Source organism: Falco cherrug, chromosome 8 (genome assembly GCF_023634085.1).
Source record: "Falco cherrug isolate bFalChe1 chromosome 8, bFalChe1.pri, whole genome shotgun sequence".
Lineage (NCBI taxonomy): Eukaryota > Metazoa > Chordata > Aves > Falconiformes > Falconidae > Falco > Falco cherrug.
In genome coordinates, this window is record NC_073704.1 from 53,809,063 (window position 1) to 53,833,058 (window position 23,996).

The window sequence follows — 23,996 nt, forward strand, 5'->3', positions numbered from 1 at the left end:
AAGCCACCTTTTTCTGCTCGATTAATTTCCTGGATCCTTGAGGGATGTGGTTGTTCGTGGCCAAGTCAGCGCCGCCTTGGGGTCCAATGTTATGGGACATGAGCAGGGCGAGGAATCAGAACGTGGTGATGGAGCCCGCGCACGGGCCCACCTTGCCGGGCAAGATGGGCAAACCCGCTCCCCTGCAGCCCCCTCCCAGCAAAGGGCCAACAGCCGGCTGCACCCTCCGAAGCCCCCTGCCCTCAGACACAGCCGAGCCGCCTTCCCCCTCCCCCTCGGGCCGGGGGGGGTCCCGCACGGCGCTGCGCGCCGGCGGACACGGGCACGCGTGGGGCGGGCGGCGCCGGCCGCCCCTTTAAGCAGGCGGCAGTGGGGCCGCCCCGCCGGCCGGGATAGGCCGGGGCGGGCCGGGGCCGCCTCCCGCCCCCGGCAGCGGGCGGCTGGGCTCGGCTTGGCGCGGCGCTGCAGGCTCCGTCCCGGCTGCGTGCGCCAGTGCCTCCCCCAGCGCCGCCGCCGCTCCCCGCTTCGCCGCTGGCGCCGGGCTGCGAGGGGCAGAGGCAGAGGCATGCCCAGGCGGAGCATCGCGGAGGTGAAGGTGCTGGACGTGCAGAAGCGGCGCATTCCCAACAAGCACTATGTGAGTGGCGCGGCTCGGCTCGGCTCGGGGCGCCCCGCTCCGCCGCGCCCGGCCCTGGGCAAACAAAGGGCCGGCGCTGGGCGGCCCCATGGCCGTCCCGGCGGCGGGCAGCGGAGCCCTGGCCGCGGGGCGGCAGGGAGGAGGAGGAGGAGGAGGAAGAAGGCAGCGCTGCCGGCTGTGCCGCTCCCACCCCCGTTGGGGTCACCCGGTGCCCCCCCCCGCCAGCGAGGGGACGCGCTGCCTCTTCCTCCCGGCCCCCGCCACCCGGGGGGGCGGGCGGGACGTGGCCGCGCTGGGGGGCAGCGCCGGTGGGGACCCTGTGCGGGACCTGCCGGGGAAGCGCCGGGAGGTGCCCGGGAATAGGCGGGCGGGACCTTGCCGGGGGGCTCCGAGCGCAGCCCGCACCCCGGGGGAGGCGGCGGCGGCTCCGGGGCACCCCGGGAGGTGCCCCTGCGGTGGCGAGGGAGCAGCGGCTGGCAGAGGGGCTCTGAGACCTGTTGGCTGCAGATTCCCGGGGCAAGGGACCCCCAGCACCTTCCTTCTGCCCCCGGGACTGCCGCTGGCCCCGCGAGGTGTGCCCCCCCCCCCCCCCCCCCCCGTGTCCCCGCGCCCCTTCGGCGTGGCTGCCCAGGGAGCACTTTCCTGCCTGCTCCAGGACATCATCCAAAATGTTGTGGGTTTGTCTTAGTTTTTTTTAAAAGGGTTGAGTTTTTTCTTTTTTTTTTATTTTATTTTTTTAAATTTTATTTTATTATTTAAACTTTGGTGTGCTTCCAGGCATCCGTGGAGACCTTGTGGGTGAATCCTGGCAACAACTGTAAAACAAAGACCAAAATGTTCTCCCTGCCCCGTTCACTTTGGATGGGGTGACCCAGTGACACACTGTTCAAGGCGCAGATGCGTTATGAGGATGTGGTGTTCGCTCTGGCTGGAGCGTGTCGTGTTGGCAAAGCCAAGGTTCCCTGAGCTCTTGAGGGGATCAGGGGCTTCTCCAGGTCACCCCGGCTGGTTTGTGGCAGCGAGCAACAGTTGGAGGAAAGCAGAGGGCAGACCAGCCCTAGGCAGGCTGTAGGAGAGGGTAAAGGGGGCTGTTGCTCTCTGCTTTCATCCAGGGATGTGGTGTGGCTGCTGCCGCCCCACCCCTTATCACCCCTTCTTCCTCTCCTGCCTTGCCTGCGGCTTTATCAGCCCTGGCTGAGCCTGGCCCCAGCTCCAGATGTGCCCCCCTTCCTGCCGTGTCCATCCCAGGCTTACTCATTGTAGCTGGGTTATGCATCTGATCTGGAGGAGCATGTACGTGAGGAGGTTTGCTGAGCTGTGTACGCTGCTGTTTGTCTTGGCGGATCTGTTGCACCACCGTCAGGTCCTGTAACGGGGCTTGGACCGGCTTGTCTGCAGCTGCTCCTCCGCTCTTCTTTCAGGCCTTCTCGCTCCCTTACTGGGGGCTCTGCACACCCCTTGGGACCTCTGTCCCCACGGCTGGGATGCACCCCATGGTGGACACTTTGTTTTGGGCACTGGCCCTGTTCACCCTCTACCCGCAGGAGTGAGGCGGGTGAAGTTGAGCATGGCATAGATAGTCCCTGTGAGGCTGGAAGACTGCGACGGAGGTTCCTCTACGTATGGGGGGGCAGCAGGGGTGGGGGGCCTGCAGCAGAAGCTCCTGGGGCAGTGGGAGAAGGTGGCTGCAGGCAGCTCCTGATGGCCAGCTGTGCAGCTCGGCCACCCGCTCCCTCCTCAGCCAGCTGCTCTCGAGTCCTTAACCTTCCCCTGTACTGGTCTTGGACCGAACCCCAGCAGTGTGAGCCAGCGTGGCCGCAGCGGGGCTGAGCCCAGGGAGGGGCAGGCAGCAGCCTCCCCGGGCAGCGCTGGAGTGAACGGGAGTGCTCGCCTTGTTCAAGGGAATCGATAGGAACTAGGCAGATTCACAAAACCAGTTAATTATATAGAATGAAAACCTTGTCTTTTTTTTTTCTTCCCCCCCCCCCCCCCCTTTGCTCCTCTTGCAAAGACGGGGAGAGGAGGGGCAGCAAATCATGGCTGAGTCACCTTACTTTAGATGGTATCTGCTGGCATGCTGCAGATCGGATCAACCACAAAGTGTCTGTGTTAAACCTTTGCTCTCTGTTTTCTTGTTACTGAGCGTAAATGTGCTCTCCTCCATCCCCTGAGGCAGGCGTTTGCTGTCCCTGGGGAGGCTGGAGGAGCATGCCAGCTTTTCCTGCCATTGCCTCTGCACTGGCCTGACTGGAGAATGACCTGTGCTGCTCGGGCTCGGCCGCCTCTCTGCATCGTGGAGCTTTTCTCTGCCGGACAAAGGTGCAGTTGTGTTGGCTGTAGTGAGGCCACAGCAGAAAGTTGTGCATTCCAGTTTCCCAGAAAAGTGAGATTAAAACACTGGTTTGAAGTCCTTGTTGTTGCCAGTGGTGGAGAGCGGCCGTGGGAAAGGCCAGCTCTATTGAGGCTGGTGTGGTTTGCCCATCACCTTGGTAATTGATGCAAAAAGAGTTGTGTGCCTGCACAAAAATGTGTGATTTTTTGCAGCTCTGATTTGAAGCAGGAGGCACAGTATTCCCCCAAACTGTGAGGCTTGTGCTGGACAAGGTGCCAGGTAGGGTTTGGGTAGCCACAGGCCAGCTCAAACATTTGTGGAGCTGAGTGTCGGGGTTTAGCTGGGGACCCCAACACAGCCCCATACCCTCGAATGCGTGTGTGCCCATGAATGGCACTGGGTCAAATCCCGGTATCCCAGTGCGAGAGTGTCAGTGCACTGCGCCGCTTCTCACAGCGTGTCTGGTGGCCATGCTCCCCTGGAAGGGTGTTCTGGGACAACATTGCACTTGACCTATCCATCTCCCGTGCATCCTCCTTACGCTGGTGACAGAGCAGTACCTGGCCAGAGGGCGGGAGGAGCTGGACGGGTTGTTCAAAGGGAGCCCAGGCATGTTTAAACCCATTTGGGGGACAGGGAAAATGGGAATGGCCTCTTGACTGTGTTTCTCCTCCTTGAGGTGTTAGAGCCTTGGGTAGGTACTGCGGTGAGCTCTGCTGGCAGGGGCCAGGCTGGATTGCTATTAGCAGGCTGTGCTCTCCCCTTGCATGCCTTTCTCCCTGCAGTCAGCCGTGTGCTCCTAGACGGCTCTTCTTGCTGCCACGGCGTTGGCAGGGTGTGAGGCTGACAAGTCTGCTCCTGTTCTTGTCAAACCAACTCCATTCACACATATGGAAGGGCCAAGGGGGGAAGGATAGCTGAGCTTGTGCCTCTGAGTGATGGGAGCCTTGAATTAGCTCTGCCGGCTGTGAAACTGGATTGCTGTACTGCATGGGCACCTCTCCTGGGCTGCTCACCCCAGATGCTTCAGCTGCACTTGAGCACCTTGTGACTTTAAGCTTTTTTGATGGGGCAGTACCTGGAAGGGGCTGTGAGAAATTATCATTTTGCAGGTGTTTGTTGCAGGACAGACTGCTCTGATCCTGTCAAGAGAGAACAACCAAGCTCGGGATCTCAGCAGCCCATCGTCCAAGTGAAGAAGGGGACTCCCAACTCCGGTCCTTCAGGCAGTGGCTGGGGGGTCACCCTGTAGTGACATTTCCCATATGATCCTGTGTTAAGTGGTTACAGCTCATGCCCCTCAGGGGCGCTGCCAGCGAGGGCTCTGGGGCCATACTACAAATCTGAAAAGGCAAAGTCCAAAAGCAAAGTTTAAAAATAATCATTCTGGGTGACGGAGTGGCAGACTGTCATTTCTACGGTCTGGCCAAGTCTCATATTCTGATAAATGAATGTTTATTCAGAAAAGATCCAAAACAAAGCCATAGTTGAAACAGACTACGTTGTCCTTTAAAGGATTTCACGCGGGGTCTTTTTATAGTTCTGTGTTTGTTATTCTCTAGTAGAAGCTCTAAAATAAATCTTTTCCCTGCTAAATCCAGATTTTGGTTGTTTTTTTGCCCTTAGGCAAGCTTCAGGACCTTTTGTTTTAATACAGCTGCAATTTGTGTCTGTTGTTCTATATGTTAATAACAATGTAATTGAATCATGTCTTCATTTCTACACCCTGTCCACCAAGAGCATTTCCATAGTTCATATAGTTTTAAAATGGTTGCAGTAGAGCACAAACCCCAATCACAGATATATAGGTCTGACAGGAAAGAGGGAGCAGCATGCTGTTTGGTTGTGTTAGTTTATAGGGAAACCTGGACTGTGCTCCCGCGGGACTTCCTTTCCCAGCCTCCACGCACACACATATCGCTTTGAAAAAGGGAAAATTAAACAAAGTGTGCAGCATACATTTATTTTGCAAGCTCAGTTAAGAGGATTGCAGACTTTAAACAGGATGGATACCCATGCATATTGAACCACCTCATTTGTTGCAGCTGCCTTGCGAAAGTAATTAACGCTGTGTGTTGGAATCTGATGCCTAGTTGATAGCATCTGTAGGTATTTTAAAACAACTTTGATGAAAACCATATTCAAAAAATTAATGTGTTCTATTTTTGATGTGGAATTGGTGATGTGATGGTAGGTGTCTCCTCTGCTCCCGTTCTTTGTAGTGGTGAGGCTGTTCATGGTTTCATTTGTTGTCCAGCCCAACCCAGTTGCTTATCTGGAATTGATTATGGAGCATTCAGGGAAGAGTGCTTGACTGGCGAGAGGATGAGAGATGTTAATCTACAGATTCAGTGGTTCCTCAGTGCCTTATACATGCAGATCGGAAGATGTCTTCTGAAGAACATGTGTCCCATGGACCTGTGTGTCATGGTCCCCTGGTCCTGACTTGCCCAGCTGGAGCAGAGCTCCGTGGGGACCTGGCACAGTATCACCTTGTACAGCTGTGTTATTTCTGCCATGGTGAATCATACCGATTGCTTGGCTTAAAAAGGGCATTAGGGGATGAGTCCCCCTGTGCCAGGCTCTCTGGGGAGGGTGACTGTGCTCTTGGTATGGTGGGAATGTCCTGTGGGGAACCGAAGGAGCTGAGTGCATTTAGGCTGAGGAAGCAGGAGGTTAAAATGAATACTGTGAAATCTATGCAGTGGCCGTTTAAACTAGGAATGAAAGAAGAAGCAAAACCAGGATGTATGAAGCAAAGCTGAACCCAGGAAGCTGGAGTCTGCTGCGGCCAGGAGTTTCTGAGTGTCAGTGGCCTTGGGAGATCTGAGGGCTCTCTCGGCATCCTTAGTGGTGTTCTGCTGCTGTATCCTGTGGTTCTGCTGTATCTCATCCCGTTTCCTGTCAGCTGGCTGATGCTCTCCTGCTCGAGGCAGGCCACAGGCAGGGCATTTGGAGACTGTAGCCAATACAAATTTGGACCCGTTGTGCGCCTGTCCCTGCTCTGCTGCACAGCGTTACAGAGCCAGCCAGCCCTTCCTTCCCCCTCACCTCTCGAGAGAGCTAGGGCTTAAGGGCGCACTGTTAGCTTTGTGGGTGAAAACCAACACTCAGATGCAAACTCTCTTTTGTTTTTCTTCCCTAGTCATGTTACTTAAACCTGTTGAAAACTCTGAATGTCGCAGTTCAGTGGAAGGGCTAAATCCTGCCTAGCACGTGGCCACGGAGGTGGACGCAGCTCTGTGTGGAAAGCTGGCGCTCATACTCAATTCAGCGGTGAACTTCAGCACTGGGGCCACCCATCGCCTCTGCCTGCTTGGAGATCTGGTGACCTTGATCCCGCGCAGCTTTGCTTTGGAGGGTATCTCTATCTTCCGGCTGTTTCACATAGCAGTGGGAAATAGGAAACAAGTGAATCCATATGTTTGACCTTCATTGTGACAGAGTGAACAAGAGGGTGTGTCTGTTGTGTGGCTGAGCGGGGCTTGGTGGGTTGTCCTTGGGGTCCCCATGCTTGGCCCAGCCCCGTGTGTGCGCACTTTTCATCCCAGCAGCTTTGGCTGCCTGCTCAGGCGGTGCTGTGCCCTGCCGAGCTGTACAACAGGAGAGCGGGAAGAGCTGTCACTCGCTGGGGTTTTAGGAGGGTACAGTCAAAGGGATGAATCAGAGTGAGGGGAGGTGGCTGCTTCATAGTCCCGGGTGTGTGGGCAGCTTGGGTTATTTGCCGTGGTGATGAGGATATGCCTTTCCTTGTGCTGCCTGCATCCCCATTACCCAGCTCCTCCCTGCAGCTCTGACTTGTTGCTTCTGCCCTGTTCCTTTGCTAGACCAGAGGGACCACAGCAGTGTCCCTTATGTGCTGCAGTTACTGCTGGGATCGCTTCTCCATGCCTTTCCCAGTGCCATCTGAACCAGCATGACTCTTCTCCCAGCTTTCCCTATCCACAGAGCAGGAGCAAGGGAGTGACAAGGTGTCTGGGGATGGAGCTGGGGGCCGGCTGTCCCTCTCCCCCTCCAAGCTTTGTTGTCCCGTGGCACAAGAGCCCCTGCACTCCCCTCCCCAGCCCCGCACGCCTGCGGTGGCGAAGGCTGATGGAGAGGGGCCAAGCACAGCAGCTTGCCGCCAAGAACTTTCTTTGTTTCCAGCCACCTCCCTCCTTTTTTTTTTTTTTCTTTTTTTTTTTTTTTTTCTTTTCCTCTTACAATTTCCCACTCCCTTTTCTATATTAAACCCGCTCTGGTTTGGCTCGATCTGTCAGCTGCTTCAAGTCCTTTGCCCCTTTGAATTTTCTTGGTGTTCCTTTCTCGTGGCAGTGGCGGAGGCCAGGGTGCGAGGTGGTCGTGTCGCTTCCCTGTGTTTTGGGGTGTGTGTGGGAGTGCGGGTGGAATAGAGAGACTGATGCTTTCCCCCTTTGCTGATGAAAGATGCTTTAAATATGCGGAGTTTTCCACAGAGAGGTTTATTGTACATGGTCTCCCTGGACCCAAGACCACACAGGCTCAAACCCATTGGAAACAGCTCTGCAGACAGCCCTGCCGCTGCTGGAGGCTGTTATGTCTGGCTTTGCTGTAGGAGCTCTGCTGAGTGGCAGGGGACTTACACTGATGCTCGGCGGCGGCGGGTGGGCAGGGATGCGTGTCCCTGCAGCCCCGTGGAGGTGTCTTTCCAAGTGACGGTGGCATTGCTTTCTGCTCTGTTCATGTGTGGCCGGTGTGGGAACGGGAGGCTGTCGGCGTGCGGGAGCTCTGGGCGTGGGGATGCTTCAGGGCTGGGGAAGCTCAGGGACTGCTGCAGAGCCACCCAGGGAGGGCTGTGCCGTGCCAGGGAGGGCTGCTGCTGGGTTGTTGGCTCGCAGGGCTGTGTCTGTGTGGGTCTGCTGCTCCTGGGCTCGAGCTGCCACAGCTGGATGGTGCTGAGCTCAGGGTGGACTTGCTGCCTCATTCAGCCTCCTGCTGGGTGCCAGGCAGAGAGCTTGCAGACCAGCCAGCAGCTCCCCTCTCCCCAAAGCCTTACTTGTGGGTTTTATGTGTGCCCACCCACCAGCCAGGATGCCTTGAAACTCTTGGAAAACTTGGAAAAACTCCTGTGGGAGAAGAGGGGCCGAAACTAATGCTAGGTTTTCCTGCAACTTCAGTCTGCCTTTTTCCTACTCAAATTGGAGCACCAGGCTGCTTCCCAGGTTGTGTTTTGTGCCTGTCCATACTGTGTTTATGCAAGGAGTCCAACAGTGCTTCTTCTAGGAGGTCACAGCCTCGTGTTTCAAGAACGGAAAACTGTTTCTGTGTTTTGCTTTGGTTTGTTTTTTTGGTTGGTTTTTTTTTTTTTTCTTTTTTTTTTTTTTTCATGTATCTGTTCTTAATTCCATTGCCTCAAGTCAGCTGCTTGAATCATGTCCTCTCTCTGGCCACGTTGTTGTATGGGACAATGTGCTTTTGGGGAAGGTGCAAGACTGGGGGCTTGTGAAGGACTCCAGAGCCCTTGGTCCCTTTGAGCATTGCAAGTTGCTGGGAGCCATTGCTGTCTGCAGCACTGAGGCTCTTTATCAGTCCCTGGAAAAACACTTCTGGGGTCTGACAGCTCCCAGGGCTTATGCTTGTTACTTCATTTCTTCAAGAGGAAGAAAAAAAAAAAAAGAAATTAAATCTCTGGCTGCCCTTTCAGATAGAGATAATTTGCACTGGCTTCTCATTCCCTCTGTTCTTTCAGTCTAGTCCCTGTGACTCTAACTGCTCTGGATGTGTGTCTGAGCTGGCTCCTTCAGCCTTCCTGCTCCTCTGGTGATGCCTGATGCTGGAGCCTGCTTCCTGCCTGGGGTGCCATCCTGCCCAGGAGGGATGTCCTGGATCTCCCTCCTGCATTTGCCGGCTGTGGGTTGCCAGCCTGTTTCCCCTGGGGCTGCAGAGCCCTTACTGCCATGTGAGCTGACTGGCAGCTCTCACTGACAGCTCTGTTACGGTTGGCCATGTGCCATTTGCATTTCTTTTAGCAACCTGTCAGTTTTTGATGGTTCCCTTACTGAGGTTTTCAGTCCTGCTTCCCACTGGCCCGTTCTCCCTCTGAGCTGCCTCTCCAGAGATGCTGGGGAGAGGAGAGCTGTGGCAGGCACGGGGTCATGCCGGAGGGATGCCATGGGCACTGAGCTTGTGATGCCCGGCTGGGTGGGCTGCAAGATCGCCCGGGGCCTGTTTTCCGTCTTTATATTTCCATTTAGAGTGCTTGGCTTCTAATGTGACCAAGGAGAAACTTGGGCAGTGGTGGTCCTGATGGTAAATTTCTCAACTGGTAATTTTTTAAGTAGTTGGTATGTGACTGATGACTTGTAACGTAGGGAGTTTGGGGAGCCCAGTCCCGGCGGTGCCTGTCAGAGTTCAGGCTTTTGCATCTGCCGGCTTCCATTTTCCGTGAGGGATCTGCCCGCTCCTGCCCTGCAGGGGACAGGAGCACAGAGGGTGTTTGGCATTGGTGTGAAGTGCTCCTCCTCCAGCGTTGGATTAGATCCACCTGCACCTCCAAAACTGTCCCTGTGGCCTCTGTGTCCCCCCGGGGGTAGAGGACAGGTCTTGTTTCTTTGCTTTGGTCTTTGCTGAGGCTCTGACAAGGTTGTCCTGCCGGGAACTTCTCCTGCTCCATAACATGGGCTTGCCACAGCATGGGACTGTGGTTTCGCGGCGTGAGGGCAGGGGAGATGGTGGTGGGGAGAGGGGTGATGGGGAGCTGAGGGTGTGTGTGTGGGCCTGTCAATCCTGAAAGCAGGATTTTGGGTGTATTTGAGTGACCCTGAAAGCTCAGTACCTCTCCTCTTGCCTTGATCTAGTAGGACCAATGCCGTGAGCTGCATCTCAGGGATCTCAGAAGCGTGGGCTTGAATTTCAGCTTTGCTCCCCTGGCCTGAAGCTGAGGAGGGTTCAGCCCCAGTGATTTCTGCTTCTTCCACAGCTCACCTTGGCCTGTTGCCTTCAGGCATCATACCTAGCTGTGGGGTTGGACGTGGTGCCTGTGCGGCAGCGTCGGCTGGAGCAGGGTGAGAGATGAAGGCTCTTGGGGCTGGCACTGGGGCAGGGAAGGCGTCCTCCCGCGAGGGAGGGAGGGATGGATGGGAGCCACTGGTTCCCGGGTTTCACCGAGTCAGCTGGTTCCTCCCCGTGGTGCAGACCCTGCCACTGGCCCGAGGAGGACTGTAGATATTTAGATAGCTCTGCCTGTTGGTTTTGGCCAGGGGCCCAGCACACGTGATGGGGTTGTAGAGCCCCCCTTCTGCATCTGGGGCCGCCTGCCATTCCCTGTGGTCTGCTGGGCTCTCCCCACCCCTCGAGCAAGCAGCGGGGTGGGATCCAAGCGCAGCGGTGGCAGACCCCCTGTGCCCAGCGGTGCTGCCCATGGGTGCACGTCCCCGGGGCAGCACCAGCTGTGGCCCCGGGATGCCGCCTCACTCTTTCCATGGAAAAGGCCTGCTGGTGGTTTCTGTGTTACTTGTTTGAAGGACTGTAGAAATTGGAGCTGGAGAAGACCCATGAAGTAACTGTTTCCACATGTCGTCACCCACACAGCCGGGCTGGGAAGAAGCCTGTCCTCAGAGCAGCCTCTGCAGGACCAAGGGATGTGGGACCAGCTGATGACGTGGCTCCTTACTGGGGCAAAACTGGGTTTGTTTGGGCTGCTGCTCCGTGGTGTCTGCTCCTGGCAGGACATGGTGCAGTGCCAGACTGGAAGGGGAAACTTCAGATCAAGTGCAGTGTTTTCAAAACTGTCTTGGTCATTGAAAGTGTCTTCCAAAAGCACCTGAGAAAGGAGTGGGTGGGTGCCTGTGGCAGCTTGGTGGCGCATCGTCTCCAGTCCCTGTGACACCACCACTGGGTGGCTGACTGCACTGTTTGTACCTTTCAAAATCCACACTTTTGTTGTTAGTTGAGGAGAGCACCTGAGTTGTGTTTTCTGATGTCTTTTTTGATCCCCAGGATGGCGGGGGCTGGATTAGGTATTGGCAGAGATCAAGATCAGTGATGGTTTTGGCCAAGAGAATACTGTGGTGGGATGGGGCCATCGGAGCGAAGGACAAGGGATGTTCACAAGGAGAGAGGAAGCCAGCTTTGCTGAGACAGTGTTTTTATAGGTACTGAGGAGCTTCCGTTCCTATGGGCTTCCCCATCTTTTCTGCTTTCCACAAGTAGGTGAGGAGACACCCCCAGAGACTTTTCTGCTGTCCAAACAGGATGAGCAAGAAACTGTTACCCAGACTCCTGGGAGATCCACATTTCAGCAAAATTAGGAGTGAGCTCATTGATTGGGGGAAATGCTCCTTCCCCCAGTTGCAAAGGGTATAATAACGCATGTTGTGCCCTCAAACCCCATGGCTTTATTGCCCTTAAGAGCTTTGAATTCATTTTGGCTTGAACAAATCCACATCCTGATTAAAATCCCAGTTTAATAAGCTGTTGACTCCAAATAAAGGCAGGATAGGAATGAACAATGTAGAAAAGTTGGCTCTTCCTCCTGCCCCAGTGGAAGGCTTTCTCCAGGCAGGCAGCCAGCAGTGATATAACCCTGTAAAGTGCTATAGACTGGTAAGAAAGCTGGGATATCGGCTGAGCTTCCATCCAGAATGAGCTCATGCTGGCCTGCCGGCAAGTCCTGGGGTGAGGGTAAAGGCAGCTTGGATGCTTACTTAGTGTCAAGTTAACGCTTAGTTTGCTGATGACGTGATGACGACCGCACGGATGCTGTCAGACCCTTCAGAGGCCGCGTCATGCAACTTTAACAATTTTCCTTGCAAACTGTGGTCAGCCAAGTTGTCCCTGACCTGTTGAGCTCTAGAAGCATGTTCTGGAATGGGAATGGCACCTGACCCAATGCAGAGTACTTGACAAGCCACGTTTGGTGCTAAGCAAGCGCCGTGTTGGGGTCTCCCTTGCAGAAAATCATGGTCCATCCAGGTCTGCCCAGCTGCTACAGATGCTCCTGCGGGAGCCCTCCTTCTTTCTGGTGCTAATATGCAGAAAGCATATTAGCTTTCCGTTCAAAAAAAAAAAAAAAAAAAGAGTTTGTGAATGGAGAGGATTGTGGTTAGGTGAATAAAGGCCTGTGAGGTGATGCTGAGCAATTTGGATTTTGTCTGGAGATGGTAGTGGTGCCTGTGACACCCAGCTGGCTCACCGCGAGTCAGCAAAGCAGTCGCAGCTGTGTTTGGGCTGATCATCTGGTTGAAGAAACGTGGTCATTTCATTGCTGGGTTGAAAATACTGAAGTGCTTTATTTTAGCAATAAGAACTTGTTGCCTCTTTTTCCGTCTTATTTTGGAAGTGATTCCACTGGGAAGAGTTTGTTGTTCCTCAGGAGTCTCCTCACTTTGGCTGGTCATGCTGCATCAGCCCTCTGGGCAGCAGAGTGAGTTTTTGATTAGATTTTTTAGTACAGCTTTTGAGTAGGTTTGATGAGCTCAGATGATTTAGTGCTGTGCTATCTATTTGAATCTCCTGGTGTTTGAGTTTTGGTATTGGGCTGGGATGTTGGTCACATTCCAGCATCGGGAAAAATGTGCATCTCTGTGGGAAACCTTGTGAAACTCTTAAGGGATTCTGTTCTAAATACCAAAACATCAGCACCCTGAGAGCCTTCACGCTTCATGATGTTAGCTGAAGTTCTAGCACGTCCATTTGCTTGAGCTTCTGAATGTTTTGTTCCTGCTTCAGTGAATAGATACTTGAATTTCTGGTGGAAATAAGCAGGACCTGAGAGTTAGAATAAAAAATGAGCCTGCCCTCATTCTGCTTAGTCAATCTGTTATCAATTAGTGAAGGCTGAGATTTGCATCACTTGAGTGTTGGGCTGGCATCTTGTCAAGGGTGATCTTTGGTTTCTGTGAAAAAGGAGTGAGGACATTAGATAAGTAATTGCCCAATTCTGTTATTTGCTTGTTGCCTTTCATGGAAGAATAAAAAAAACTGGGCTGGTTTGTTGTTTGTTTTTGTTTTTTTCTTTTCTTTTTGCATTAATCACCAGTAAAAGCCTGGTCCTATGGTTTGTGAATAACCTGCAATTACTAGGATTGATTGTGTAGTATTTTAAGGAACAGGAGGGTGAATTGCACCCCAGCAAGTTCAAATAAACAAATCCTCAGAGCTACTTATGGCAAAACAGATGGAATTTCGAACCTTGTGGGTTTGAGTTCTTGCAAGCCCCAGCCCTGGGACCCAGGCTGGCGGTGGCATGCGGCGCAGCACGCTGGGGACTGCACGTTTGGGATCTGGACATCAAACTTTATGCTGCAACCATAGATGGGATGGCCAAGGCATAGGTATTAACTGGTAATGTGCCTGTCTCAAGAGACTTTAACTGTGTTTTTATATAGAAGTGCCCTTTCACATTCGATGTACGCACCAATTTAGGGATAGGGAGCTGTCTTAATTCACAACTAGCAATAAGCATTTAGTAGACAATTAAGCTGCAGCAGTGGAGCTTAATAGTTTAAGCTTACATATATTCTAGTATTGCTGAAATGACTTTTAAGTGTTCCCATGAACTTCCCTGGTTGATGGCCAGCCGTGGGGGCTGCGTGGGCTGCTTTAGCAGAGCTTGGGTTCTAGTGCAGGTTGTTGGGTCACTCCTCTCTGATTTCTTCCTCTGTTCCCTGCAGGTGTACATTATCAAAGTCACCTGGTCCAATGGGTCCACAGAAGTCATATACCGACGGTACAGCAAGTTCTTTGACCTGCAGGTAAGCATTTCACTAGTTCGTGGGGTTTGGATTTTGGAGCGTCGAAAAGCTGTGGTCCTTTGAGAAATGTGGTTTCTGCCTTACACTAAGCATGCCTTTCATAATCTAACAGAAAATGTTTTGATTTGAGGAAACTTAAATGCAATTTTGGACATCCATGAGAAAGCAAGAACAAAGCAACCCCAAAAGCTGGACTCCACTCCAGTGCCTCTTGTGCATCTGTGGGGACAGCCTGGGTCTTCTGCATGTCCTGGTGTCGAAGTTCTGCTGTCACTCCTTGGCCTAACTGCATGCAGGGCTGTGTAGATGTGTTTGAATTGCTGCAGCAGAAATCTGTGCTGGGGTGTTTGTTGGGGTGTTTTGTTTGCTTTGGGGGGGGAAATTTTGTTCCAAGTTCGGCCTGACCTCCATTCCTGCAGAGCTAATACCATGCCTTTCCCAGCTGCTATCACAGCAAAACGGGGCTGTGACTGGAAAGCGCTGATTTCCCTGGGTCCGTGTCCTACTGCTGGTGTTTTGGGGAGCCGGCACTGGGGGGATGCCCGCTGCCCAGGGCGGTGTACTGCCAGCCCAGAGGGCAGCTGACAGCAGCTGCTTTAGCCATTACCTCCTGGTGCAGGGGGGAGTCAGGAAGAAAATGGAGCTGGGAGAGAGGGAGGAGGCTGGAAAGGCAATTGGGACAGGCTGGGTTGCAGAAAACTGAAGCTGGTGTTCTGCGCAAGCAGGCAAAGGGTGTTTTCCACCCCCTCCTGAGTGGAGATGAGCCAAGGGGTCTGGCTGAGCTTTATGAGCCAAAACACAAACCGAGCTGCTGGAACAGGCTCTGTGCAGATGAGAAAAGAAAATGCATTAAGTGATCTATGGACCAGCAGCAGCTGCCAGAAGAGTCATTGGCATGTCCCTCCTGGCCTGTGCATGGGACTGGGAGAGGAGATGGGCGCCTTCTGCCTCCACCGACCTGCTCACGTGAAGTTTTGAGCATGGCTATATGCCTTACATGAAAGGGTGCTGTGGTTGCTCAGGAATGAGGATGCCTTTTCTGAAATCACTGTATCCAGAGACAAATACACTGCTAAAATTACAGTGCATCGGGGCCTGCCCGGGGAAGCAAGCCCATGGGAACCCAGATGGCTTTCCCAGGTTCAGCTGGTCATCTGGCTTCAGGTCAGCCTGCGAAGCCTGGGATGGTGCGAGATGGCTGCTCACCTTGCTGGTGTCCTGGCCCCTGCCTGATAAGTCCCCTTGTGCAGAGCCGTGGCCACGCTGAGTAAGCCCTGGCCGACCATTGGCAAGACCCTGGGTGTCCTTACCCTGTCCCTTGCTGCTGTCCCGCAGCATCGTGCTGGGCAAGGGTGGCACGGGCGGCTGGTGCAGGCAGGGGTTAAGCTGTGTGCAGCTGCTTGTGTAACCAAGGAAATATTAAAGTAAATAAACAGGGAACAGCTGTTGGGCAGCAGCCAGGGCTGGAAGGAAACCCAGCTCAGCGCTTCCTTCTCTGCAGCATCTCGTCTTCACTGGTGCTCCAAGGTGGTGGCCAAGCTCATGCTGCCTTTGCTGCAAGGGGGCACAGTTTTTTGGGGTTTATATGGCATAAAGCGGTGCCTCCAGCTGTGCTGTTTCCCTGGGCTGCCTTGCTCCTCATGGGGAAGGACAGGTAGGGAGATAGCAGCTGTCTGTCTTCTCTTCCTCTCCTTCCATCTTGGCTGAAGCTGTGCACGCTTCTAGATGGAAAGGGTTGTCACTGGAGGCTGTTTGGAGCCAGAGACTCAAACTGGCTCTGCAGAACACCCTGGGGCACCTTTAGAAGCAGAAGTGCTTGATGGTGCCTTGGCCTAAGTGCGCGCAGGGCTGTGCAGATGTGTTTGAATTGCTGCAGCAGAAATCGGCGCTTGATTGACCATCATGGTGCAGATGGGCAAGTTTAAAGCAAATGTCTCCCCCTTCATTTTTCCCTGAAGCTTTTTCTAAAAAAAAAAAAAAGTAACCACTCCTTTTTGGCTGTGTTGAAAGAATGAATGAAATTGTGGTTTTTCCCTTCCTTCCCCCTTATCACACATGCTTCCTGGTGTCCTTATTTTAAACTTGCGGTGCAGTACAGTGGAAATTGGATTGAAAGGCGAGGAGTGAAACAGATCCTCTTAGCACAGTGGAAAAAAATGCTCTAGGTAGGCTTGGTAGCAGTGACTCTTGCTGTTGCTGGAGGCCTTTATTACATGACTGTTGGATGATTCTATGCCAATTTTAGCTCTTTAGGCAGAAATTTTCCATGCTGGAAATTATTCATGCTTCTGGTTATTAAAAACAAACAAAACAAAACAAAAAAACCAAAGCAGAAAACAACCCCCCCCCAAAATAACTGATTGGCTAAAGTGGTTCGGCTGCTTCTGAAAGCATAGTAAGAGGGGAAAAATATTTTTCCTCGGTCCAGTTCTGATGACCTTTTTGATGCATTGGAGGAAGAATTGGAAACTTGAGTTGCAGGTGATCCCTGTGTCAAGAATCTGTCTTTCATGTTATCCAGTGAAAATCCATCCAGTTGTACTTATGGCCTTGAGCAATCACAGTACATGCATGTTTGGGTAGAGATATTTGTTAATTTAATATCTGTGTTCCCAGTGATTCTGGCTGTACTTTCCATGCTCCTGCCAGAAGCTGAGCAGGGTTTTGTTTTTTCCATAGCAGCTCTGGCTACCTTTGGGTGAAGGTTGGTTCACCCTCTTTTGCTGTCACTAACCCTCTTGTTAAGCCCAGGAAGGAGGACAAGGAAACCATTTGATCCAAGTAGGAGAGAGGGGAAGAAATTCTCAGGGCAGGAGCGAGGGCTGGTGGGGGCTGGCTCCCAGGCTGATGTGATGCTGCAGCTCAGAGCAGCCCAGGCACAGTTGTGTGAGTGGTTGGGGATTTTCCCCTGATATTCCCTGCGGCGCCACAGCTGAATCACTTGTCACCTTCTATTGTGGCCAAACAATTATTTTAGGAGTAAGGCCAAGTAAAACACATGCACACTTACTACTGACAGCCTCGCCGGCTAGCCTGCTCCCACTGCAGCTGGAGGGCAAAGTGTCCTTCCCTCCCTGGCCAGGCAGAAATGACACTCAACACAAACCACAACCTCAGCTGAAACAGGGGTGAAGCCTAGAGTTTGCCCAGTGCTGGTCTCTGCCTCCACCTGGATGCAGAGATGTCAGGCAGCCGCGTTCCCTGTACTGGAACGGGCAATGTGGAAAGCCACCTTGCTGGTCGCAGTACTGCTGCAGGCTGTGCTGTTATCAGCTGGCCAGTGTTCAAGGTTTTCTCTGAAAACTGTGAGCTTCCAGAGCTCTTCCCTTTGGCGTTCATTGGTACCCGAGGCTGGCTCTCTTCTGCAAAAGTCCCACTTTACAGCGCATCTCTGTAGCAGCCTTTTGAAGCCCTACCCTGCTTTTCTCTTCCAAGGGTGGCAAGACCTCCTCTTTTTGTCCAGTTCCACACCGTGGGGCCACGTGCAGTCACACAGGAGATTGTCACCTCATCTCTAAGGGCTGGTGACTGACTGTTGTTCCGCAATTCAGCTCATGTGTCCCAGCATGAGGCAGAGGCTGCTTCCTCCTGGTCTCCATCCAGCGTTTTGAGCAGATGAAGCGGTGTCCCTCATCCCTGGAGAAGCACACAGGTCATACCTTTCCTGCTCTGAGGCCATCACAGGAAGGCTTGGTGTACTATGCCAGCTGGTGGAATTGGGAAGGGAATACCTCCACCTCCTATACACTGCTCGTTGCAGGAGGAAGCCTTTCAGCCACCTAGGCAGCGCTCAGGTGCATTTTTGCTGTGTAGATCCTCTGTGCTCAGGTTCCTACCACCTCTCCTTGCTTTATCCATAGATGTTTTTCATCACAAGGTGGTGTACATAAGAGCAACCTTTTAGGGATTAAAAACCAAACCCCTAGATGAAATTGTAATTCTGAAGTTTGAAACCCTGGGTAACTGATTTGTAGTAAATTTGTAACTACAAATACTGAACTCAGTTCTGCATGAATTTCTTGGCTAGAGGAATGATTTTCTTCTAATAAGACTGAGGCTCTTTTGTGAAACACTCAGTATGCCAGATGTGAGCTATTGGGAGCAGATGGATGCTGTTCCTAAGAAATAAAGGCAGGGAGATTGGTGCTTGCTTGGATGCCAGTTGTATTCTGGACACTAATTGGGGCTGGCAGGTACACTGGAAATGTTGGCTGGCATGGAAGTTGGTAATCAGATATATGAGTGGCTTTCTCCAGTGGACAGAGATAGAGGATCAGGGTCCTGCGGGCCTGAGAGATGCTTCCAGCCCTGCCAGCGAGGGAAGAGCCATGCAGTGACTGTAGGGCTCCATTGGATCACATTGGATGTATCACTTGGGAGGAGGTTAACAAGGCTCTTGGAAGGGTTCTCTTGAAACCATTGGCTGTAAGAAGCGACACTGTTGGTTAGAGAACAGATACTGGCTTGTATTTTGTGTTTTTTTTGTGGAAACCCCCAAAAAGAAACATTTTTTCCCTGCTCTGTAATTATGAGCTCATCAGCCACGATGGGAGTTATTGCAAGTCTTCATGTGACCAAGAGCCACTGTTGTCTCGCTGTGTTCCTAAAACGTCCTTACATCCAAACCTGACCCTTTACAGCTTTCCCACTATTACCAGAGTCCTGAGCTTTCCCTGGGCAGGAGCCCCACTCATGTCCCCTGCCTCCTCTGCCTCTCAGCTGCAGCCACTCTCTCCCCGGTCGGGAGCCTGTGCCTGGCTCTTTTCTGTCCTGTCCTGCTTTGTGTCCTGGACAGCAAGGCTTGTGACTCCACAGCCGGCTGGATCCCGTCGGTCACAAAGTGAGCTGCTTGCAAGCTGTGATGGAGCCAGGTCTCAAAATTCCCTCTTGGAGCAGGCTTTGCCATTCATGGCATGTCCTGCCTTCTCGCCACTGAAGCAATAGCTTCTCCTCTGGCAGGGAGCTGCAAGCCCTTAAAAATCGAATTGCCATTCAGGGGTGTCTTCCCTGAGGACAGGTTACCCCAGGGCTTTTCCCCTTGCAGTCAGCAACTTTCCCTTCAGCCCTTGTCCTAGCTGAAGGCTGTAGGAGGAGGTGATGCTGCATAGCTGCTCCTCTGCACAAAGGTTTAATTTTGAGCCCAGGGATGGAGACATGATGTAGGCTGGTGTGAGCGTGCTTGTTGCATGATTCAGAGACAGAAGAATTGAAAATGTTAAGCGACCTGAAAAATGGCTCTGGCTCTCTCCCCGACTCCTTTCTGCATGTGCATTGAGTGTGTTTCCCAGTCCTCTCGTTTGTCCATATGTTTAACAAATCCTTCAGGTTCTTAGCTGGAAACTTTCAGCTTTGACCCACCTGGAGCAGTGTCATCTTGGAGTGAGTCCTGCAGCCTTTAGGCCAACAGCTTTGTGTGTAACACACACACACTCTCTCACACACACAAAAAAGGCTGTTGAAGTGGTGCCTGCTTTTATGAGAAAATTGGCAGGAGGCAATGGTCTGTGCATGTTGTCTTGACATGGGAGACAGATTAGCCCTTCTGCAGGGGGTTCTCCCCTGTTGTGTACATGCAGCCACCCGGCAAAGATGAGGAGGGGGATAAGGTCAGTATCTTAGTAATTCAGGCTGTTTTTAAATAAAAGGCTACATCAAAACAGGCTCAGAAGGCACTAGCTGGCACGCAGGGAGGAATTGTTCTCATTAGGCTGTTTCAGGCAGTTGGACTCTTGAAAAATTAACATGAGCCTTGTGCGTTGCTTCCAGTACTGCGAGCCCTGTGCTCGACTTCTTCCACCTGCACCACTCCTCCTCCTCTTCTGCTCTTTAAGCTGGGCTCCTGGCAGAGCACGTGGTTTGCAAAGGTGGAATAAGTGTTATCTTAATTCTCCAAATGTGGAAAGCAAGAGGCGAGTGTGCCGAGTAGTGTCCCCCGAGCAGCACGAGGCTCCTTCAGGTGGGAACGCAAGCCGAGGCACTGCACGGGTTCACCCCTCTTCTGGGTTCTGCCTGGTCCCGGCGGCCTCTTTGATGAAAAAAGCCCTAAGGCAGCTCGGCTGTGCTGCGGCTGCGCGAGATGGATGTCTTTTTGTGTCCAGGGATTGTAAACAGGGCTCTTTCGATAGCTATTTCGTAACAGGAATCTTATTTCAACACTTGGGGGATTTCTTTTTTTCTCCAGGGTTTATAGAGTTCAGCAAAATTCTGTGCAGTTGCGTGTGCAATGTACTTCGTGGTTTCACCCCGCCACAAAAATAAATAACCAGGATCTTGCTCGTAGGCAGTTGGATCGTGAAAGGCAGGCCCTTGCGTGAGCTTCCCCACAGCTTCCTACAGTGAGGTTCCTGCTACAAAGCACCAGCAACTATATTTTCTTCCGTGCCCAGACTGCACGGAGAGCCCTGAGCTGCTATTTTTCTAGCAGCGCATCTAAGATCTTCATCATTCTCCTCCCCTCCTCTCTCCTTCCACAGAGAGCATGTACAGTCCAATGCACTTCAGCCTAGTTAAAAGTTGGCTCCTTAATTTTTTCTGTCTCCAAATGTCTCCCATTTATAGCTTTCCAGCATTTGGCAGCCGGGAGCCAGTGTGTTCCCGTGCATGCTAGCGCCAAGGCAGGTCAGTGGAGTTATAATTGGCTCTAGCTGGCACCCTGACTAGCTGCTGCGCTCTGTGCCTGCCAGCCGAGCGGGGCTGCAAGCTGCTGGAAGCTGTGCCTGCCCTGGGAAGCGGCAGCCCGTCCTGCCGGAGAGCCGGTGTTGGATGGAAGTTCCCAGGGCCAGCGCACACCTGGGGCGGCTGCAGCAGCACTGGGCAGCGCGCGTCTGCGGCGGAAAAAAATTTCAATTCTCACAGCGAAAGCCTTTCTCCAGCAGCTGCTGGGAACAGCACGCTGATTTTTGGGTTATTCCAAGCTGGTGGCTAGCATTTGCCCTTTCAGTTTTGTTCCAAGCGTGCAGCTCCGCAGGCTGTGTCTGCACCCTCGCCAGGTTTCTGCAATCCTCCCCCTTGCCTCCAGAGCAGTTTCGCTGCTTGCTGGTCTGCGGTGGGCCCCGAGAGCTCCCACTCGCCTCCTGGCTCTCACCTCCGCCTGCTCCCATCAGATGGTCCCTTCTTGTTCCCAGGTTCATCGCCTGGCGCTGCTGTGGTGGCCCTGTGGCGAAGGAGGGCTGTTTCCAGAGCCTTGGCTCTGTTCATTCATCCCCGTTGACACCCCCTGGTCTCCTTCCCTCTGGAAACTTGGCAGAGCAACCGGAGGAGACAGCGTTTGCAGCCTTTGTTTCCCAGCCCTGGGGAAGTACGTCCCACACAAAGCATCGCTTGGTGGGTGCGATCCGGAGGGGAGCCTGTGCTGAGTGCAACCCTTGGAGGGGGAAGGCAGAAAGATGGGGGGGTTAAAATTTTCACCTCCTCAGGGACCGAGCTAAGATCTCTTGCTGATAATCTAGTGTGGTCTTATTTGGTGAGGCTGTCAGTAATGCCATGTTTAAAAGATGTCCTGCAAAATAAGGTGAGGGGTTATACCCCTCTCCCTGTCTCAGGGGTGATTTAATGCCCTTCCGATGCCTAGCTGCTTAATGAAAAAGCCCTGGAAATTCAGCTGCCGTGTTCTGGGAGGGCTGAGCAGGGTCCCCAGGAGACCAGGAGCTCCCTGGTGGTCCCCCTCTTGCCTGCTGCCCATGGGGTCAGTCCCTGGGGAGGTGCCAGGAACCCGTTGTAGCTGGGGGGTTTGATGAGGTTTGCCTGGGTATGTGCTGGCATGAGCCCAGAATCTCCATCGTGCTCTTAATCAATCTAATGCAGCTCAGTTTTCTGGTGGAAAGACCTGCAATTTATATCATGTACATGGCAGCAGCCCTGGATCTGAAATGAACCAGTTTCAAGCTGACTGATGCTGCCTGGGGAGGAGCTGAGGATGGATAGAAGTAAATCAGTGCAAAGGAGTCTGTCTGTATCTCAAAGCGCTGAATTTTTAGTAAAATGGCCAGGACCCATTTATATTGCTAAATCTGTATGATACAGTACAGACTGTAGCATGTACCACACACATATTGTGGGCATCTAAGAAGCTGAAGCATCTGTGTAGTTTTACGGTGAGTGGGAGAGCTGGGAGAGACAGAGGGAGATGGTGGTTTTGGGCTTGTCCTGCCCTTGAGAGGGAGGTGATAAAGCTGAAGGGACAAGGTGTTTTTCTGCAGTCTTGATATCTCACTTCTTTTCTGTCTTTCATTTGATTACATCGGGCTGTCACAGGTCCACCACAGTGCTGCAAATCACCGCTCCCATGCTGGCTTTTGAAAGTGCTTTCTTGCAATCTTGGAATCCCCTTGCAACGTGAGGTGTGGACCTCTGCAGTGATCTCCCTGGGGTCCTGGTGGGCCTGGGGACAAGTGAAGAACTCAGCCACCTGCTCTCCCTTCCCAGCACTCTACTCCAACTAGAGAAGTGATGCTCCTTTCCTCTTACTTTGCTTGCATGTTTTTTCCCCTTCTACATGCTTTCTGCCTTGGGGATTGTCTGCATTCTTGTTCCCATCGCTGGGACCCAGCACGGGCTTTTCCTGGGTACATGGCTGGCATCCTGTGGAAGGGACAAGGCAGGCAGGTCTGTGCCAGCGGCGGTGAGGCTGCACTAGGGCAGACGGTGCGGGGAGAGAAGGATGGGTGTGCAGGATCTGCCCTTCCTCTGTGATTCATGCCTTCCAGCCAGCCGGCAGTGGGAAGGGGGACCTCGTTAACCAGAAAATGGAGAGGGGAAAACATGATGTGGTGCCAGGGGTGGATGCTGTAGGGCTCTGGCAGCCAGCCCATCCCTTCTGCGGTGCCACGGTGACTCTGGTTTTCTGGCTAGCAGTTGCGGCTTTGCTTCTCCACTGCCGCGGGAGTGTTGCAGTGCTGCTGGATGCATGGCACACCTTCTGCTCATCTTCCCAATCACCTCGTGGCTTCTGCACATCCCCGGGCTGTGGGATGCTGCTCTACACCCTGTTTTATGGTAACTTTTATATTCTGGTGTTATCTAGGATTGCAATGAGAGCAATAACCTACATGAAAAATGGTCTCCCTTATGAGCTGGCAGCATGAAGCCACCAGCATTTTCCCTGTCTTAATTCCACCTTCCTGAGCCTTTCTGCCTTATTGGTGCTATACCTTGAGGCCTTTGCAATAGGGTTGAGTCACCGAGTAGTGAATTATAAATGATGTCTTTACCTGGCAGCATGGAAGTTAGATTTTGGAGATTAGATTTGGGAGGTGTAATTAAGGTTGGGGAATTTATTGTTTTAATACTGCTTTTTATAGAATATTTAGGGTTTGGGCAAGAGAAAGCTTTCATTTGAGTGTCATTTTTCAGTGCTGATACCATGTTAAATTAGTAAAACCAGGTATTTTTTAATACAGAAGGTGCTGTTGTGCACCTTCAGGAGAATTCCTTGTGCTTCTGTTTTCCTCTGCAAGCTCAGCTTGCTGATCATTTACCATCAGCCCTGACCTGCTACTTGACCTTTTTGGAGAGGAAGAAGCTATTTTTTTTGTAGCAGACTTTGAGAAATGCCTCCCTCGGTGAGCAGTTTGGGTGCAAAGAGGTCTGGGACACCTCTGGGGCTGATCCCCCCCTCCCCAAGCTGGCAGCAAAGCAGCCCACATCCCTGTGAGCCTGGAGTGGCTCTGTGAGGGCCAGGAATGAGGAGGAGGAGGAGGAGGGTGGAGGTGAGATGTCTCCCCGTCTTGTGCTGCAGGCAAAAGTTCAGTGGGTTCAACTACATTGTGCAGCTTCACTCTCGGGTAGGTGGGCAGCCTGCCCCAGGCACTGCAGAGCCATCCCGGGGGCTGCTGGTGGGGCTGGCCGAGGCGTTCACCCTTGCAGAGTGCAGCTGCCATTTGGGTTTTTTTGGTGGTTTTTTTTTTTTCTTAATTTTGTGTGGGTTTATCCCCTGCCCCCAGGAAAAAAATACTGCTAAAAATGGAGGAAATGCTGTTTTTTAGAAAATTAAGTTATGGGTCTTCCTCCCTGTTGGAGATTTTCTGCTTGTAGAGATGCTGCTGGCAGTGGGCATTGCCCCTCTCCTGGCTTAGGGAGCTGTGGGATGTGGAAACTACCAGCATCTCTGGTAGGGACCCAAAATCTTGGAGTTCTTACCCAGTCTCAGTCAGCAGAAAGCTGTAATCCTGTATTTTGTAACTGCGCACATGCGTGCTGAAAATGGCTGCTGAAATGGCCACTGAAGAAGGCTCTGTGTCTGGCCATGCAGAGTGCCAAGCTGGGAAGCTGTGCAGCTCTTCCAAATGGTGAGTTTTCCTTGTCCTAAGCTGGGAGG

At 52.7% G+C, this 23,996-nt stretch overlaps 1 protein-coding gene across 2 annotated transcripts in view; it reads left to right on the forward strand.

Annotated features, from left to right (window-relative positions):
- Window positions 1-439: 439 nt before the first annotated feature.
- The window catches only part of SH3PXD2B (SH3 and PX domains 2B), a 78,028-nt gene continuing 54,471 nt past the window's right edge, over window positions 440-23,996 (forward strand). For both annotated transcript variants that reach the window (XM_055718447.1, XM_055718449.1), the window contains exons 1-2: window positions 440-637; window positions 13,601-13,681. In XM_055718447.1, the coding sequence (XP_055574422.1) occupies window positions 566-637; window positions 13,601-13,681 (153 nt within the window). In that variant the 5' untranslated portion in view covers window positions 440-565. The remainder of the gene's footprint in view (window positions 638-13,600; window positions 13,682-23,996) is intronic.